Below are 16,610 nucleotides of genomic sequence, written 5' to 3'. Positions count from 1 at the left end.
CAGCACATGGGTAGCTCTGGGTCCCAAGTCCCTCATCTACCGTCGGAAGCCGGGGCGCTTAGAGGTCTGCCTCTGCTGGGGAGGGATGTGATTGCCACCAGGCCTGGGGCCCGGGGCCTCCTCAGGCGGGTAACCTCTCTGTTTGGCCTGCCACCTGGCAGGTAACGCGAGGCCCCCGGTCATGTGACGGGTAGGCGGGTGTCTGGGGAAGGGACGTTGAGTCTGGAGGGAAGTGGAGAAGCTCGCCATCCGAGAACTGCGTTCCACAGCCTGTTGCTTTGGCAACTGGAAGCAAACGTGGGCCTGGTTACGCTCTTCGTCAGGGAGACTCTTGTCCACGCAAGATCAGGGGAGATGCAGTTTTTAAGACAAGTCTGGGTCAGAGAAGGCTCTAACGCAAAGAGCAATACCTTTGGTCTCAGGAGACTAGCCGCTACTCAGTCAATTTAATTCTTATAACAGGACAACCACCAAAACTCATTTATAATATAACTTTTTGAATATGAAAATACTAATGAACTTGTCATGTAAAAGAATAGCTTATATTTTCATTTTAACCATTTTCCAGGCCTTGTCTGCTTTGCAAAATGCATTTCCACTCACATCGAGAAATTGCTTTATCATCTCATTTTAAAAAATCAGCCCCCTACCCCCAATGGTGATTTATTTTCTCTAGAGAAAAATGTTAATAGCTGCCCAGGAATCTCAATGTTAAAAGAAAGGAAAAATAAATCTTTGGAAATAAAAAATAAATCATCAATGTTTCTTCTTTCGGAAAAATTGCTGCTCCGAAAGAATACTCCCACGAGGATCCGGGAAGGAGCGGAGATAAAACGAGCTCGACCTTCCGTTCTTTGAAAGCAGACGCTCGGCCCTTCTTTCTTTTTTGTTTCTTTTTTTTTTTTTTTTAAATCTTGCTTTCCATCTGTGCATTCCTGGGTATTTATGGAGCACTTCTGGATGCCACTTCTGGCTCATCAGGAGAGTCACAGATCAGAGCAGATGACAAAGACCTTCGGCAGCCACCGCAGCGGTTTGGGAGACCCGCCTCCAGGAGAGACAGGTACCACGACGGCGGAGGCGAGCATCGCACAGGCCAGGGGCGGGACGGCGGGGTTCACAGGGGAGGCGCGGGCCGCGTAAGGCGATGACAGGTCTGCAGGAGTTACCCAGCTGGAGGGAGACGCGCGAGCGGACCTGTGTGGTCTGGGGAAAGCTGAACACCACCGCTCAGAGAACCCACGGCTAAAGAGAACGGCCAAGGATACGCGTGTGCTGACGACGCCCGCAAACGCAGCTCGGGGCCTGGACCTTATCTGGCAGCTGATGAATCAGTATCAGAAAAGGGTCCTTCCCATGCTCCAGAAGTCATTCTGGCTGCCATGCAGAAGACCCACCAGCAGGGGGCCATCCTGAGCCAGGAGACCACTTAGGCGACTAGGACACAGGTCTAAACTAAGCAAGAGGTGAGGTGGGCCTGCAGCAGGCAGGGGTGGCGCGGATTAGCGAGAGTTGGCGACCGGTCGCTTAGCATCAGGGTTTCATGCAGAGAACACGGACAGCTATTTGTACAACTCGGCCTCCCGCCCCCCAAAATATATATGTATAATAGGAGGATGGAAAAGGGCGGGAGCCATCTACCCGAGGACAAAAAATACAAAGGGAACTGAGTAGGGAAGAGGTCGAATCGGTGTCAGGTCATCTCCGGTTCGGAAGAGGTCTTCCCTGAGGAAGGGCTTTCCAGCCTTTCCTTACATACTTCCGTTGCTGGGGACCTCACCACCTGTGGGATCGTCCTGCCCCACTGACGCTGAGTGCACCTCGCACCACCATCTTTTTCTCTGGCTCTACACATCCAGCTGCCTTTCAATTTTTACGTTCAGTGGCTCAAGGACGCTTTTTAGAAACCGGGTTGGTTTAGCAAGAAGGCCTGAATGGCCCGGCTGCCCTACCATGCCGCTGACAGCATCTTCCACGAGACCCGAGGCTGAGAAAAAGTCACCGCGCAGGACCGTTAAGTGTGGCGCGCGTGTGGACGCCCACGCCCACCCCTCGGGAGACCTCCGTACCGTGCTGTTGCAGCCGGCAAAGCACGCGGACAGGTAGGTGATGCCGTCTGCCCCACACACTGGGGTGAAGGAATCCGTTTGGCATTCACAGTTTTTATTGCAGGGTGAGTAGGGGTCCAGAGTCGGGCTGGGCGCTGAGCTGGAAAAGAAAGGAAACACAGAGCCGGTCAGGAAAAAGCCAACTTCGGAGAGAACCCCCCGCCGAGCCCCCCACTCCCCGCCCCCATGACAGCCCTCTGGCCTCTGCTGGGAGGGGTCACCTGGCCCCTCCTTCCTTTTCCTCCAATCTTAACCCTCTCTGTTCTACAAGGTCCGGCCCAGCACTACTGCTCAGAGCTCTGCGGGTTGTTCCCTGCACCACGGGGCCAGCCTGGGCGGCTGGCTGGGTGGGAGCTTCACCTGCCAGGAGGAGACGCCTCTGTGTCATTAGCACCAATGTGATGGCAACAGCCAGGGCTCGGCTCAGGGCCACCGGCTCCAGGATGCCTCCCCTGATTGCTGCAGCCTCCACTGGACCAACTCCGCCCTGCGCAGCTCGACCCTTCTCCCCTCTTTGGGTCGGCCTCTGTTTTATTCCTCTCCGGCAGACAGTAAGCCTTGCGATGCTTAACAAACTGCTACAACTAGACCGGCTTTAATAATTACTGTCTGTCTGACTGATTCAATTTCCTGAGAAAAATAACACTAAGATATTAAAAATTTTTTTTTCTTTTTTTGCACTATTAAAGGCACAGTCATCTAGAACGAGCGAATTGCAAAGAGGAAAGGGTAGCGGGGGTGTTTCGTCTTTTCTTCAGCCCTGTTATTTTCAGGTAAGTCTCCTAGCGCTCTGAGTACTGCATAATAACACAGACGATCACAGCGACACCTGACAATTTATGCGCCAGGCACTATTCAGAGGACTGCACACATTATCTCGTTTATTCTCAGTATAATCCCGTGGGGCTTTCGGAGCGGGAAACTGGGGCACAGCCAGGGTCAGTCCCCCGCCCAGACACACACACGCACAACGCGCAGATGGCACGGAGGGACGGGAACGCCATCGACTTCGGCAGAGTGGGCCGTTCGACTCTCAGCCCTGGGCCGCGTTCTTTTTCACTGAAGAACAACTTCATCACAGTGAGGCCCTGGGCCTTGAACCGCTGAGAGCTGGCACCGTAGGGGCCGGCGGTGTTGATTTCCCGACACTGGTATTTGGGAAGCACCACGTCTGGGATGAGGGCCTGGGACGGGATGGAGACTGGAGGACCCCACTGCGGTGGTGGTGAAGGGGACGGAGGGGCGTACGGCGCCTTGTGCACATACGTGCATGAATCGTGCGCGGATACAGACAGCGGCCTCTGCCTGCTCGCCGTTGGGCGGCGGCAGATCGTCCTGGCTCTACTGTGTCTTCTGGCTTAACTGCAGGAGCAGGCCCAGTGGCCCGCCTGGAGAAGGACACTCATGTGGCGAGGAACTGGTATCCTGAAAGCCAGCCATGCCACAGTCTTGATGTTCCAGGACGGACTCTCAAGACAGCCCCAGAGTCTCACAGAGAAAAGGGGACGGCTGTCAAGACGATATAAAAGGGCTCTGCGTGTCCCTCTAAAGGCGGTTCTGATTGGACTGCAGCGCAAAGTCTTGGGGTCGTAACTAGGAAATAAGGAACGCGGTCCCGTAAGAACTAACCTTCTTCCTTTCTCCTCTCCCGTCTCCTTTCTATTCTTCCCTCCTACACTTATCAGTTCCTACCCTGGGCCAGACCCTGTAATTACCGCGTGAGTCTAATGATAGCTTCTGATAACCTAAGGAACTCTTCTGTCCTTTATTTGCAGCCAAATTTTACAATGAAATTTGTTTTTCTCGCTTCCTACCATCCAGTGCCAAGAGGGGTCATTTGAGGGCTCTGGGGAGCGATGTCTGAGCGTCTCCCCCAGGTCTCTCCTGGCCACCCCCGGAGACCGCCGTGCGGGGAGCGGTCTGCCCTGTCAGCCCATGAGGGTCACACCGACTCTTGGACGCTGGGCACAAGAGGCGGCGGCATCATCCACTCCTTGGCTATGGTGATTTAGGACGAAGCTTGTTCCAGGAACCTTCCCAGGGGGCAGAGTGTCCCGGGCAGGCAAGGGGGTTTGGGGAGTGGGGGGAACAGACATTTCTGGCACTCACATGTTTCCGTAGGGAATAGTCACCCCAGCCACGGGGCCCGTGTCACAGCCCAGGAAGAGAAAGGAGACGTAGCAAGCCGTGGACACCAGGTTGACGAGCATGGCCATCCGGATGGCCCCCAGGGCGGACAGGCTGAGCTTCTTCACCAGGAGGCCGCCCAGGAAGATGCCCAGGCAGGCGCAGGGAATTGCAGTCATCCCTGGAGAAAAGCAGAGGTGGGCAGCCGTCAACGGGCGAGGCAGGGCCACCCAAGGCAGGCAGAATCTGCCCCCATTCCTGACCCCGCCGGGGGCCACTTCCTCCCCAGGGCCCCAGCTCTGCCCTCCACGAGCTCGCAGGAAGCTGAGGGAGATGGACGTGTAAGAACTCAGCTCCTTGGGGTCTAAGTGCATTCGCCTCTCGTGCTAAGTGCGGGCCCCCCACCCCCCAGAGGAAGCACTTGCAGCCGGTGTGGGGGCAGCCAGGGGGCAAGGCGGGCTGGGGAGCAGCACGCGCATTTTGGCAAAGTAACTGTCAAGGAGCAGTGACGTGCTCTCCGCGCATTGTTCGAGGTGCCGTGGGAAGGGGACTCAAGACCATTTGGGGGCTTTCTCCTCCTTGGGCAAGGAGGGCTTGGAGGGAGGGCCTGGAGACTGTTCCAGCAACGGTCTCAGCAGCCCGTGGAGACAGCGAGGTAACCAGCTCTGGGACCGCGCAGGGAGCAGCATCTCTCAAATCAATACGACATGTGGTGGCTCTTCCTGAGTAACTGGCATCAATTTTTTCCCCCGCTCTTATAAACAGAGCTATCTGTTTTAGTTTATTTCCGATGCTCGGAGACTCCTGAGATTTTCGGAGGGGCGAAGGGCTCCATCCCAGGCTTCCAGTCTCTCCTGTCTGGTTTTGCTCTGTTCCGACTCGACTTCATCTAACACTCAGCTTTAAAATTACAGTGCCATTTATCCTGCGGGCTGAACGCGCGCGGCCAATTTTCCAGCATCGGCTGCCTCCTCCTTGCCAATCAACAGACCTCTAGGTCAGTCGACTGCATCGATCAGCCTACGCTAGGTACAAGGAAAGGCAAAATAATTTCAAAATTAAGGTAGGAAAAATATGACCAGGGAGGCTGAGCCGTGCAAGAGAACAGCCCCTTGAAACACACACACACACACAAGCGCGTGTGCACGTGCACACACACACGCACCCCTGTCTCTCGCACTGTCTGACACTCGCGAACAGCTCTGCTTGGTTCCTCCCCACGGTGCCTCTCCGCCCTGACCGCGTGTCCCGTGGCTCCCTAACCAGGCCCATTTCTCCTCCTTCCCCTCCCTGGAGCTGGCCAAACCCGCGCAGGCATGAAGGCCTGGCACTTACTGTTCCTTCTGCTAGAACGTTCTCTCTCCTCTGCTTGGTTGGCTGCTCCCTACTCTCTTCGGAGCGGCCTTCCCCGACTGCCCCGTCGACGGCGGCCCCTGCACCCACTCTGGGGCTCCCTATCGCTGCCTGCACTGATTTTTATGACTTCCGTGGCTCCCCCTCCTATCGGAAGCTGCCCTGTGTGTTTTCGGTTTTCCTGTTTCTTATTCCTTCTCTCCCTCCTAAGCCGCAGCTTCCCCGGGGAGAATAACTCCTTCCACCCTGCCCAGTCCAGCTCGATCCCTGTGCCCGCCGCGGAGCAGAGCGGGCACTCGAGAACGATCTCGGGGAGGAGGCAGACGGTGGGCGGACTGGGCCTCTGAGTGAGCCCTGGTGCTGACCTGCTCGCGACAGCGGCCGACCGGTGTGTTGCTTCATGTCCTGAGAGAGACAGTGGGCGCGTCACCCGGCGATGCCGGTAACTATGGCAATCACGGGCTCCCAAGCCACCGCCAGCCCCCTCTCCCTCCCTGAAGTGCGTGAGGCTGACGCTCCAGCCTCATCACGCTAACCTATGCAGATTGAGTCCTTTTATCTTCACGCATAAATCAGTGCCATTGGCCCCTGAATCATCTCTTCTGAACTGTGCCCCATTGGCCGAGGACTTCCTGGGTGGCCCAGAGCCCGGGGCTGATACGCAAGCCTTGCCTTTTGCTCCTGGTGCCTCTTCGTGCCCTGAAGACCCACTGCCCGCCTCTCTCACAACAAGCCCTCCAGGGTCCACGTTGATTAGAGGTGCCTTGGGCAGGGCACAGGGAGAGGGCAGGCTTGGTGCCTGCCGCACTGATGGATGGACTCCCCCCACCCAACCCCCCACCCCCGAACCTGCCTCCCCTGCCAGGTGCGCTAACAGACAGCAATCACTCGGAAGCAAACAGGTGTGAGAAGGCGAGACTGTTTTTCGGACTTTCTGCCCTGAAGACTATTGATTTGTTTGTCGGTAAAAAACGGAGGCGTCTGAGCTTGAACAGAAGACAGCCCCGATGTCGAAGCAGCCGCGCACGTGTAATCAACCCGTAAGGAGCAGCAGCAATGCAGTCGGGAGGCGAGAGAGAAACTCTTCAGGCGCCGAAGGGTAAAGCCCGGGCGATGCCAGGCACGACGTAGAGGCGGTAGCTTCAATCACAGAGATCCGTTCGCCCTATCTCCGTCAAGACGGATATTACGGGGCTGGTTGCGTTTTGTTAATAACTCTGAGAAGGAACTTATAAAACAGTGGATGGTAAAGAGTTATTAGCAAAACAGAAAAACAAATAAGCCTTATGCTACCCGAACGGTTCCCAGAGAGGAAAGCTATGATCTGGTCACATGACTGTGGTAGGGCTTCGATTTGTTTTAAATGGCATGGATTATGTCCCACGAAGCGCCAGAGCTGAAGGGAATAGCCCCTGACCGGTTGCCTCTGGATCCACCCCCGAAACCATAACTCAGATCAGGCTTAAAACATGTCTATCCAGCGGCTCAGGAGGCCCCTCCAAAAACGACCACCGTGCCGGCCCTATCACTCCGAGTACACGTTCTCTCTCTTTAACTCAGGTAAATACACATTCTTTCGTGTCCGACGTCCTTCAACTCTCCTCAGATTCGACGGCCTTGAGGTGTGTGTCAAAGCCCTTGCTTTCTCACGCTGCGTGACGGGCCACTGTGTGAACACGGTATCACCCACCTGGTCTGCTGTCGACAGGTAGGCAGGTTGCTTCCGGTCTGGGGCTATTTCTCACGGAGCTTCTCCGAATACTGTCACAGATGCGTATGGCAACAAGCAGACCCAAGCGCGACTTCCTGTTGGGTGCCTGCTCAGCTCGAACAGGCACCGCCTAGGACTCTTCGAAGGCCTGGCGCCCCTCCGCATTCCGGCGGCTCCCCATCCTTACCGACGCCGGCGCCGTCGGTCTGGGGGATGCATTGTGTCTCTTTGTGGTGTCAACGTGCCTTTCCCTGATGACTGTCATCGCGGGTCGGCACCTTTGCGCTTGTTTTGAGAAGCAGCAGGAAGCGGCAAAGGAGGAGGTAAGGAAACGGCACCTCAGCCACCTCTCGCGGTGCGGACCTGACTCCATGACGGAGAATTCCGCGGGGCTGGCTGGCCCTGCCACACTCCAGTGGCCACCCTCACGTCGCTCTCTTTCTCTGCGTTTTCGGAAGAGGCGAGCTCTTCCGTCGCGGGCTGTCCACGCACGTTCCTTCTCCTGCAAACCCCTTCTGCTGGCCGAAGGACGTCCTGGCTGCTACTACGGCCTCCTCTAGCTCACCCCTCCTTTTCAGATCCTACGCATTCTCCCTAAGCACAGTCCACCCCGATCCTCGACGACCGTCCATACACGCTGATGCAGCCCCCGTGGCTGACCCACGTCTCCCTGAGGCCCCTGCCACATGCGGGACCGTCCCGTGGATGCACCGAGGGCGTCTCCCCATCGGCAGCTTCAGAGCTCGGCTCGTCTTCCCCGCAGACCCGATCCTTCTCTGCCGCTTCCAGCTTTTCAGCCAGAAACTGGGGCGTCTTTGTTCTCCGTCACCTGCCGCGAGACCACTTTCCTCACGCACGTGACACTGCTGCGGACGAGCAGGATGGTAAGACCCCGCATGAGCTCGGGGACGAGCGTCACCATCCGTCAGTGACACCCGTCGTGGGCATGAGGAAGGGCAGGGCGTGTACGGCTTCCCAGCCCTACGCTCGCTGACCATGGTTTCGTGCTGCCGAGAATGTCCTCGCTTTTTTTTTTTTTTTTAGTCAAGATCCATCTCGATGTCCCTCTTCCTTCACCGTATCTCCCCCCGCCCCGCACCCCAATTCTCCAGTTCGCAACAATCGACAGACTCTCTGGCCTCCTGTGTGCATTTCATATCTCAGTTCTTTATTATCATGCACCTTTAGCGATTGCCTCAGGTGGGCTGATCTTACCTGGAGACTATTTCTGCACGAGGACCATATGCGTATGTTGCGAGGGGGGCAGTAAGTCTGGACCCTGAGTAGCAGGGGGAGGGGGGACGGCTCAGTACATTCTTGCAGCATTTACTGCAAGCACGGCAGCCCCCCGCCGCCGTCCACGGGGCACTGAGGCACAGACTCACCGAGCAGCTGGTTGGCAGAAGAGGTGGTGAGGTTGAACTGCTGCTCCAGGTACTTCCCCAAGAAGGCCGCGAAGCCGGCCACCACGGCGATCTCCATGCAGGCGGCCAGGATGATGCAGGTGAACACGGGGTTGGAGAGCAGGTGCTTGGTGACCTTGGGGATCACTGCAGGGAGAGAGAAGCGGGGGGCCATGCTCACGCACGCTGCATCCCCGCGCCTTCCGCCCTCAAGGCCCCTTCTGGGCACACTTCCCCTTGGATCAGTGAACAGCGTCGGGTGTCACCCGGCCACTCAGGCCAAAACCTGTGACCTGTAAGTGACCCGTAATTATAAAAATGCCGTCTGCAAAATGGAGGCCGATATTTTGCCAAAGAAACTGACAGCTACTAAAACAGGAGTAAACTATGCCTTTTCTTACAGTTGACTAGAAACATTGACGTATCTTATAAAGGATCACGACTTATTTCCATCCAAAAAAAGAAGTTTCGAGGTTTGTTCCTCAAAAGGGAAACTATAACTTAATTATATGTTATGAATTGTAAATGTGTAACTATGCTCTATCATTATATCTAAGTATGTGTTTGTTGTGTATATGTATGTTACATATGTATGTGTGTGTATGTGTATATATCGAAATACTCGTGATGAATAGCTACAACTGTATATGTCTGTTAAGAAAATATATTCAATTTTAAGTTTCAAGAAAGAAATGAAATTCTAGTGTGATTCTCTCTTTATTAATATATAAAACCCAGCACCCCTTCCTTCTATTCACCCCTTCCTTCTCGTCACCCCTTCACAGGCACCCTGCTGGCCAGCGCAGCAGCCATGGGCTCTCACTTGGGGGAATACCAGAACGCCCTGACTAGCTCTGAGTTTTGACTCTGGGTCCAATGTCACCATTTCCTACGCAGCAGCAGCCCAAGGGATCAGCTCGAATCACTCTCCTGGTCCAAACTTCAACGTGGCCAACACTGGTGACGGCCTGTGGTCTGCCCCTCGTGATCTGACCACACTGACCCCCACGGCCTGACCCCGCTCCAGTCCAACCCCGCCGGCCGGCGCTGTTCCTCCCCCGCACCTATGTCACCGGGACCCAGGACCCTGTGCCAGGGCTCTCCCCTCCCCTGGAACGCTCCGCCCCCAGACCTCGGCCCCGCCCCCAAACCTTAGCCCCACCCCAGACCTTAGCCTCGCCCCCAGATCTCGGCCCCGCCCCCAGACCTCGGCCCCGCCCCCAGACCTCGGCCCCGCCCCCAAACCTTAGCCCCACCCCAGACCTTAGCCTCGCCCCCAGACCTCGGCCCCGCCCCCAGACCTCGGCCCCGCCCCAGACCTCAGCCCCGCCCCCAGACCTCTGCTCCACATACAATTTCCTCATCCCCCCATCCAACGTTGAAGCTGCCCACCCAGCCCCGGGGCTCAGCGCTCAGGTGATGGTTGGTGCAAACGTGGTTTGTCACCACTTTACGTGCCACCAGAGCCAGCATGCAGGTCTTGCTGAGCTCGTGCACGTCGATCGCATTTTACTGTCTTCCATTTATCCTAAAGCATGTGGTTGCATAAATCACTAAGGTTTCCCAGGATATGGTTGCTTTTAAGAATGGGAAATTCCCCCACCCCCAATCCTTTAAAAGTCATCATATTATCTGGATATTTCCGGTGATTAAAATCCTTGGTATGTGGGTCGATGGCCAGTGAGTGTCCTTAACCACGGTGTGACGACGCTTGTTGGGAGCACGCAAGGGGGCTCTGTGGGTACCAGGACAGCCCCATCATGTCAACATTTTAAAGTGTACTTACAACACTGCCACTGAACTATAACTGGTACCTCAAATGTGAGGTTTCGTGGCTATCACAGCTTAAGACCATGCGAGCTTAAAACGAGTAGATTTAAAGTTACTTATAGAGATGCCTTATGCAAATAAGGGTACCAGTGGTGAGCACAGAAGGCCAACGTTTGTAAGAGTAGTGTGCCAGCGACTAAAGTTAGGGACCTCTATTCTGCTGTACTCGTAAGGCAGAATGTTTCGCGTGTGGTGGACTTGTTTCCACCTTTGGAAAAGGAAAAGGTAAAACTTAGTCCCAGAGGAAGCGAGTACCATTCCAAGTCTGGGAAAAACAAACCGGTGCCGTGGTCGTACAAAACAAACACGCGATCGGGGAGTCCAACGCTGCCTTCCCAGGTGATGAATTAGCCAGCCATCCTAAAGGAAAGAGCTAATTACACGGGCGCAATCTCATCTCCTAGGAGATGGAACCTCTAAATGGCCCATCGAATTAGAATAAAATGATAATAGAGGACACGCGAGGTTTTAATAACATGAACAGACAAGCTCAATAAATAAGGGTGACAGAACCATGGGTCGGGGACCGGCAGACTCACAGAACTTAACATCTATCAATCTGGGGAAAGACGCCAAGCTCCAAAAAATGAAAATCTATATAAAAGCCAGGAACTTAGGGTCCTTGAACATAATAAAAGAAACTCGGCTCTGACCTGAGCCAGGTGACAGGAAGGAAGGAAAGAAGGAAGGAAGGAAAGAAAGGAAGGGCTGAGCAAACCCATCCGACATCCCACCCGAGAAACAAGCAGACGATGCCCGGAGCGGGCGGCCTCAGCGATTCTCTCTGGTCGTTTCCTGTAAAATTACTAAAAACTTAGGAAAGCAACTCTTGGATTAAATAAATTCATGCCACGAAAAAAAAAAATTGGAAAAAAGGTATGAATGAGAACAAAAATGGTTAGAAAGCCACCTAAAATCAGCGGTCCTCAGACATTATATCTTGCTTTACTGGCCTTCGTGTGAGTGTTTGTTTTTTTATAGGGTTTCAAATGTTTATGATAATCTGACTTTTTTGGAAATGTCATTTCAAATAAATGTCTACAAGTGTTTATATTGAGAAATCTATGTTTAAAAGTTGGGTCATTTTCCTTCGTTAAGCACATATTTTTTTTAAGTACTGCACAAATATTTAGAGGAATATTTGTTTAAAAATGCGGATTGTTTAAAAAATATAGAAGATGAATAAATTAGACAGAAGCAGAGGGTGTTGAGGTAAGTATCTGTCTTCGCATACGAAAATCCCTCGGATGTTAAGACGCCATCACCATAAATTACTGCTAATGAGTGAAGGCGGACTTGCTACGCAGTGTGTGGCACAATGTGGTGGTGTATTGTACCTGTGACAAGGGACCAGCTGACAATGTCACAGAACTTCACACTGTCGAGAGAGAATTATGGGTCGCATCTGGAGACTGCAGCGCCTCCTGGGGATGAATGAATCCAGACGTTCTGGCTGTTCGTGCTTTGGCGGGTGACGACACTTTGGCTCGACCCCTGTGCTCTTTTGGAATTAAGTTATCTAAATGCTGGAAGCGATCAACAGGCGGGCTGGGGACATTCCAGAAAAAGGATCCTCTGCCAGCCTTTTGTGGTGGGCTGGCTCCATTTCCTTTGTTGGACGGCCAGGTGAAGAATGCACCACGGCCACACACGCTCACAAATGACCCTGCTGCCGAGCGTCCGCCGACGAGAAACTGTTCTCTGGCTCAGAAGGGACGCCCATGCGGACCGGAGTTGGACGTCGTTATCTCCTTGGGCCCTGGCGTCTCTGTGTCTTTGATCATGGCCATCACGGTTTTTCAGGGTGATGGGGAGAGCCCTTCTCAATCAAGGTGACTCCAGTTAATGGGACGCTTTCATACTCCAGCAAGCGTTTTAATTTATGTTATTCCAGAGGTAATTCCACTTTGGTTGGAAGGATTCTTGTTCAGATGGGGCCTGCCTGCTTTCGTCTTCATATCTAACGATTAATTTCGCCTTGAATTAGATGTGAAAATCATTACGTTTGAGGGTCATTTGTCTTAGTGCCCAGGGAAACCTCAGTGGGCCTTATTTGCATGAAGAACATTCTTTTTTGGCCACGATCAAGCTGATCGGCCGCCAGAAATGACAGCTTCCGCTTGCCTTCAGCTCTGTCCCTCCCAGGGATTTACTGACTTGTAGCACTCTCGAAAGAAGACTCCCTCTCGAAGGTTCATCTTGCCCTCCAAAGCCCCAACGTGCAAAGGGCTATTAATGAGCTTCATCAAGCTTTTTCATCCACACGGATTGCTAAGTCCATAAAATTCTAATGTTTCAAGGAGGCAGTAGCTAATGAGGTGTTTCAGATCCATAGAAAACAGCAACCCGAACCCGCACCAGGCCACTGAGCACCTGCGGTCTCCCTTCGCCATGTGCTGCCCACCTGCTAATGCAGCTGGGGTGGGGGGCAGGCAGCACGCAGTCTCGCGGGCTGGGGAAAACTTTTCACCTCTCCCTGGGAGGACAATACTGTCACCAGCAGGAGGGTACAAACTTGGGAACGGCAGCAGGGGAGAGGCCTCTAGGGAAACTCCAACGGAGACGTCTTGGAGTTTGTCCTCCAGGACGGGGAACGGCAGGTTCGGGAAGGTCCCGAGGGCTCACGGAAACAGGGCACAGCCCGGTGCCTTTCCACTCGCTTACGCAGCATCTCATGGAATCCTCACGACCTACCTACCTGCGATTCTGGGATGATTGAAACCCCCCGGACGAGGACACTGAGACCGAGAGCGGCCCCACGAGGTTTGGGGAGCACAGCAGAAACTCAAACCCTGGCACCTGCTGACTCAGGTCACGCTCGCAACCGCCGCTCTCACCCGGCCTGGGCTCTCAGAGGAGCTGGAAATCAAGGATGCAGCTCACTCTTAGAAACGATAGACACTCCCCACTGGGGCTGTACAGAGTGACCGAGTCTGGCATGACTTTGGGTTTGGGGCTTAGCGCATGTTTTTTTTTAAAAGCTGGAGAGGTACAACAGGAATGGAGACAAATAAAATAAAGGATGGCAGAATCTAAACGGGAGGAACTTTATACACAGCAAAGGTTTTACTGAGCGAGGATGTGTGAAATAATGGCTCAGAACCCGGACTAAGAAGCCAGGTCCCTGGGATTTGCATTCTGGCTTCAAGACGGAGCAGCAGGGGTGGCCGGAACACACCGTCCTGCACGCGGATTGCCTCGGAGAAGAAATGAGACCTGTGTATGTGAACCACGGGGCCGAGTGCCTCTGGCACACAGGCGAGAGCTCGATGAGAATGGTCACAATTCCTAGAGCAGAAGGAACCCTTGGCCACGTGAGGGAGGGAGGCTTGGAGCTGTGGGAATGCCTCCGTGTGAGCAGGCGTGGGGAGAAGGCGGAGTTAGGGAAGAGACCGCGGCGGGCGAGCGGGGTGCCCGGGAGCCACCGCTAGAGCCCAGGGCTTGCCAAGGAGACCCCCTCACTGCAGAGACCACGCAGCACGCCATGGGGCAGGAGTCCCAAGTCTCTGTCTGTTGTCAGGGAAATCAGAGGAGCCACGGGCAGCACTCACTGCGGGGCTCAGCTACACTGAACTTGACTCAAGGTATTTCTGCCTTTAGTCTCTATTGAAATGGGCCCTGACTTCCATGTTCTTTAATGATATTGCTGTCAATACACCACGGTTAACGCTCCCAAGAAGGGCGGATGGAGCCAGTATATGCAAGTGCTCCGTGATGACAGCCAGAGCTTGCCGGTGACCAGCGTTGCCGGGCACCACGCTAAGGGTTTACACTGAACTCACAACTATGACAGCCCAAGGGGGTCTTACCATCCCCACTTTACATACACGAGACCCAGGGCTTCCTTGAGAAGCTAGGCCCACCTCCCTCCCCCATCCCAGAATGCAAAATGAGAAGCGGAGGAGGGTGGATCTGAACTCAGGTCTGCCTGCACCCCTAAATCTTCCAGCTTCTGGGTGGGGGGCTGGAATCGACAGAAAATTAGGTTTTGCTGAGAGGAGAGTCACCGCGAAGCACTTCCAACACTCGGGGCTCGTGAGCAGCAGAGGACGGAGGTGGAGGGGGCTGGGTTTAGTCCTCACGTCAGGACCGAAGACAAATGAGAGAAGAAGGAAGCAATAACGAGACCGTGAGACATGCCGGGATGAAGGCCCTGGAGCGAAGCCAAGGCTCCCAGAGGGAGTCACAGGAGGGACTGGGTCGCTGGGCACAGGGCGCATGTTCAGCGGCCACCCAGACGGCTCCCACCTGCCCAGTGCGCCCGCCTGCCCAGCCCAGTCACCCTCGCCTGGGTCCCCTGCCTCCTGCACCCGAGGAGGCGCTGGGGGCAGGGAGGTGGCAGCTCTGTCCCCAGACTCAGCCCGGTGACAGTGGACACTTCGCGACGGCCGGGTGGCTTAAAGGATCCAAAACGAACGAACGAGGACCCAGGTCTGGAACTGTCACAGTCTCTAAAGAACATTGACTGTGACAGCGGAGACCGATCTTTGATCACACCGCTAGTGACACTCCACGGGTTCATGGGCCGTGACGGGAGGGGAATTATTAGCTGATACGCTCATTTCCAGCGATGATTTCAAGCATTCCCTTGGGGTGGGGGGACGTCCTGGTGGCAGGGGAGGCCTGCCCGGACCCGCGGCTTCGGGCTCCACTGTGATACACTGTGACACACTGTGACCTTGCTGCTGCCATGAGCTTGCCCCCCACCCCCTTTCCACGCCAGGCACCCCCTCGCACTGCCAGCTTTGACAGAAGGAGCCGCATGGCTTCCGTTTGTCCGTCCACAGCGAGGTAACGGGCAAGTAGTAACACAGCCCTAGTACAGCAAGCCCTCACTTAATGCCATCGCGAAGTCCTACAACTTTTGTGAAATGACGCGTCAGGAAACCAATTTTACCATAGGCTGATCCATACAGACAAGGGTTAAGTTCCTACAGCTCCTCATCAACATTAGAATGCAGGGCTAAATGCAGGGCTGGCAACATTGGCATGCAGGAAAACGCTCATGCTGGGAGCATTCACTCCTGGCAGAGGGAAACAGAGATGTTCAGAAAAGATAAGGTAAAACACCCCAGGTGACCTTAACGCCTGCCTCTAAGCCCAGGCTTCCTAAACGCTAATAATAATTCCTGAAGTGTTGGGTTTACTGCAGGCCTTCTCAGAGCCTTTAATATGCCAATGTCACTGTGAACCTCCAAGAACCTTAAGAGTGCTCCAAGCTTACTTTGTGAGTGGGTCCCCCTCTATTTTATCTTATATGCAACTGCTGGAGGCCCAGCTCTGACGTGGAAACCCACCGAAGGATCCCACCACCTCTGGCCTTTGTTTGCAACTGGAAGCTCATTTAGAATTACCCGTGATTCTCATAAAGACATCAGATACCTGAACACCCACCCCGCAAACTCACGGAATCAGAATTTCTGGAGGGCTCCCAGCTCACACACGGGTATGTCTCACGAAACCGCACAAGTGAGGCTGACTCAAACCCCCAGCTGGGAAACAATGGCCCATAAACAAAATTCCAGACCATTTAGAAGGGCAAGGAGAAAGCCCTTGGTGACTCATTCCCAATTTCACCAAGGCCTTGGTGGGCAGCGTCGGACACCAGCTCTGCTGGGTGTGGCGGCTAACGCCAGCGTGCCTTCCAGTACGACCTCTAGAAGTCCTATTCCCCCAAAACAGATATCTCTCCCTCGCCCACATCTGGGCACGTCCATCCCCTGCCTCAGCTCAAACCTACCCCCCCACCCCCCGCCACACACACCTGGAAGCCTTCCTCCTCCCTCCATCCTCAGGGTTCTGCTCATCCTTCCAGATCAGGAAGAAATAACACACCCTGTCTTTGAGTCCCCCCTCTGTGGACTCGGCACCCCCCCTGGAACCTTCCGCAATCCTCATCCCCTAACCCGTATTCCTGCAACGTTTCCTAAGTGCCCAGACTGAGTAGACGTGCGTAAGAGTTCGGTGGTCACATGGAGGAAAACAAAGCCAACCAGGTGTCCTCGGCCTTGTCCGAGCCTTTGATACTCGAAGGCAATGCATAAATCTCCGAGAGGACCAGACTGTGTGCAGACAGTT

At 54.5% G+C, this 16,610-nt stretch overlaps 1 protein-coding gene across 3 annotated transcripts in view; it reads right to left on the bottom strand.

The window, feature by feature from the left end:
- SLCO3A1 (solute carrier organic anion transporter family member 3A1) overlaps nucleotides 1-16,610 on the bottom strand; it is a 241,280-nt gene that overhangs the window by 53,633 nt on the left and 171,037 nt on the right. For all 3 annotated transcript variants that reach the window (XM_016151673.2, XM_016151674.2, XM_016151672.2), the window contains exons 5-7: nucleotides 8,685-8,849; nucleotides 4,218-4,416; nucleotides 2,070-2,208 (exon numbers count right to left, since the gene is read on the bottom strand). In XM_016151673.2, the coding sequence (XP_016007159.2) occupies nucleotides 2,070-2,208; nucleotides 4,218-4,416; nucleotides 8,685-8,849 (503 nt within the window). The remainder of the gene's footprint in view (nucleotides 1-2,069; nucleotides 2,209-4,217; nucleotides 4,417-8,684; nucleotides 8,850-16,610) is intronic.

The sequence above is a fragment of the Rousettus aegyptiacus genome, unplaced genomic scaffold (genome assembly GCF_014176215.1).
Source record: "Rousettus aegyptiacus isolate mRouAeg1 unplaced genomic scaffold, mRouAeg1.p scaffold_m13_p_14, whole genome shotgun sequence".
NCBI lineage: Eukaryota > Metazoa > Chordata > Mammalia > Chiroptera > Pteropodidae > Rousettus > Rousettus aegyptiacus.
Note: the sequence above shows the minus strand (reverse complement) of the source record. Positions and strands in the feature narration are given on the sequence as shown.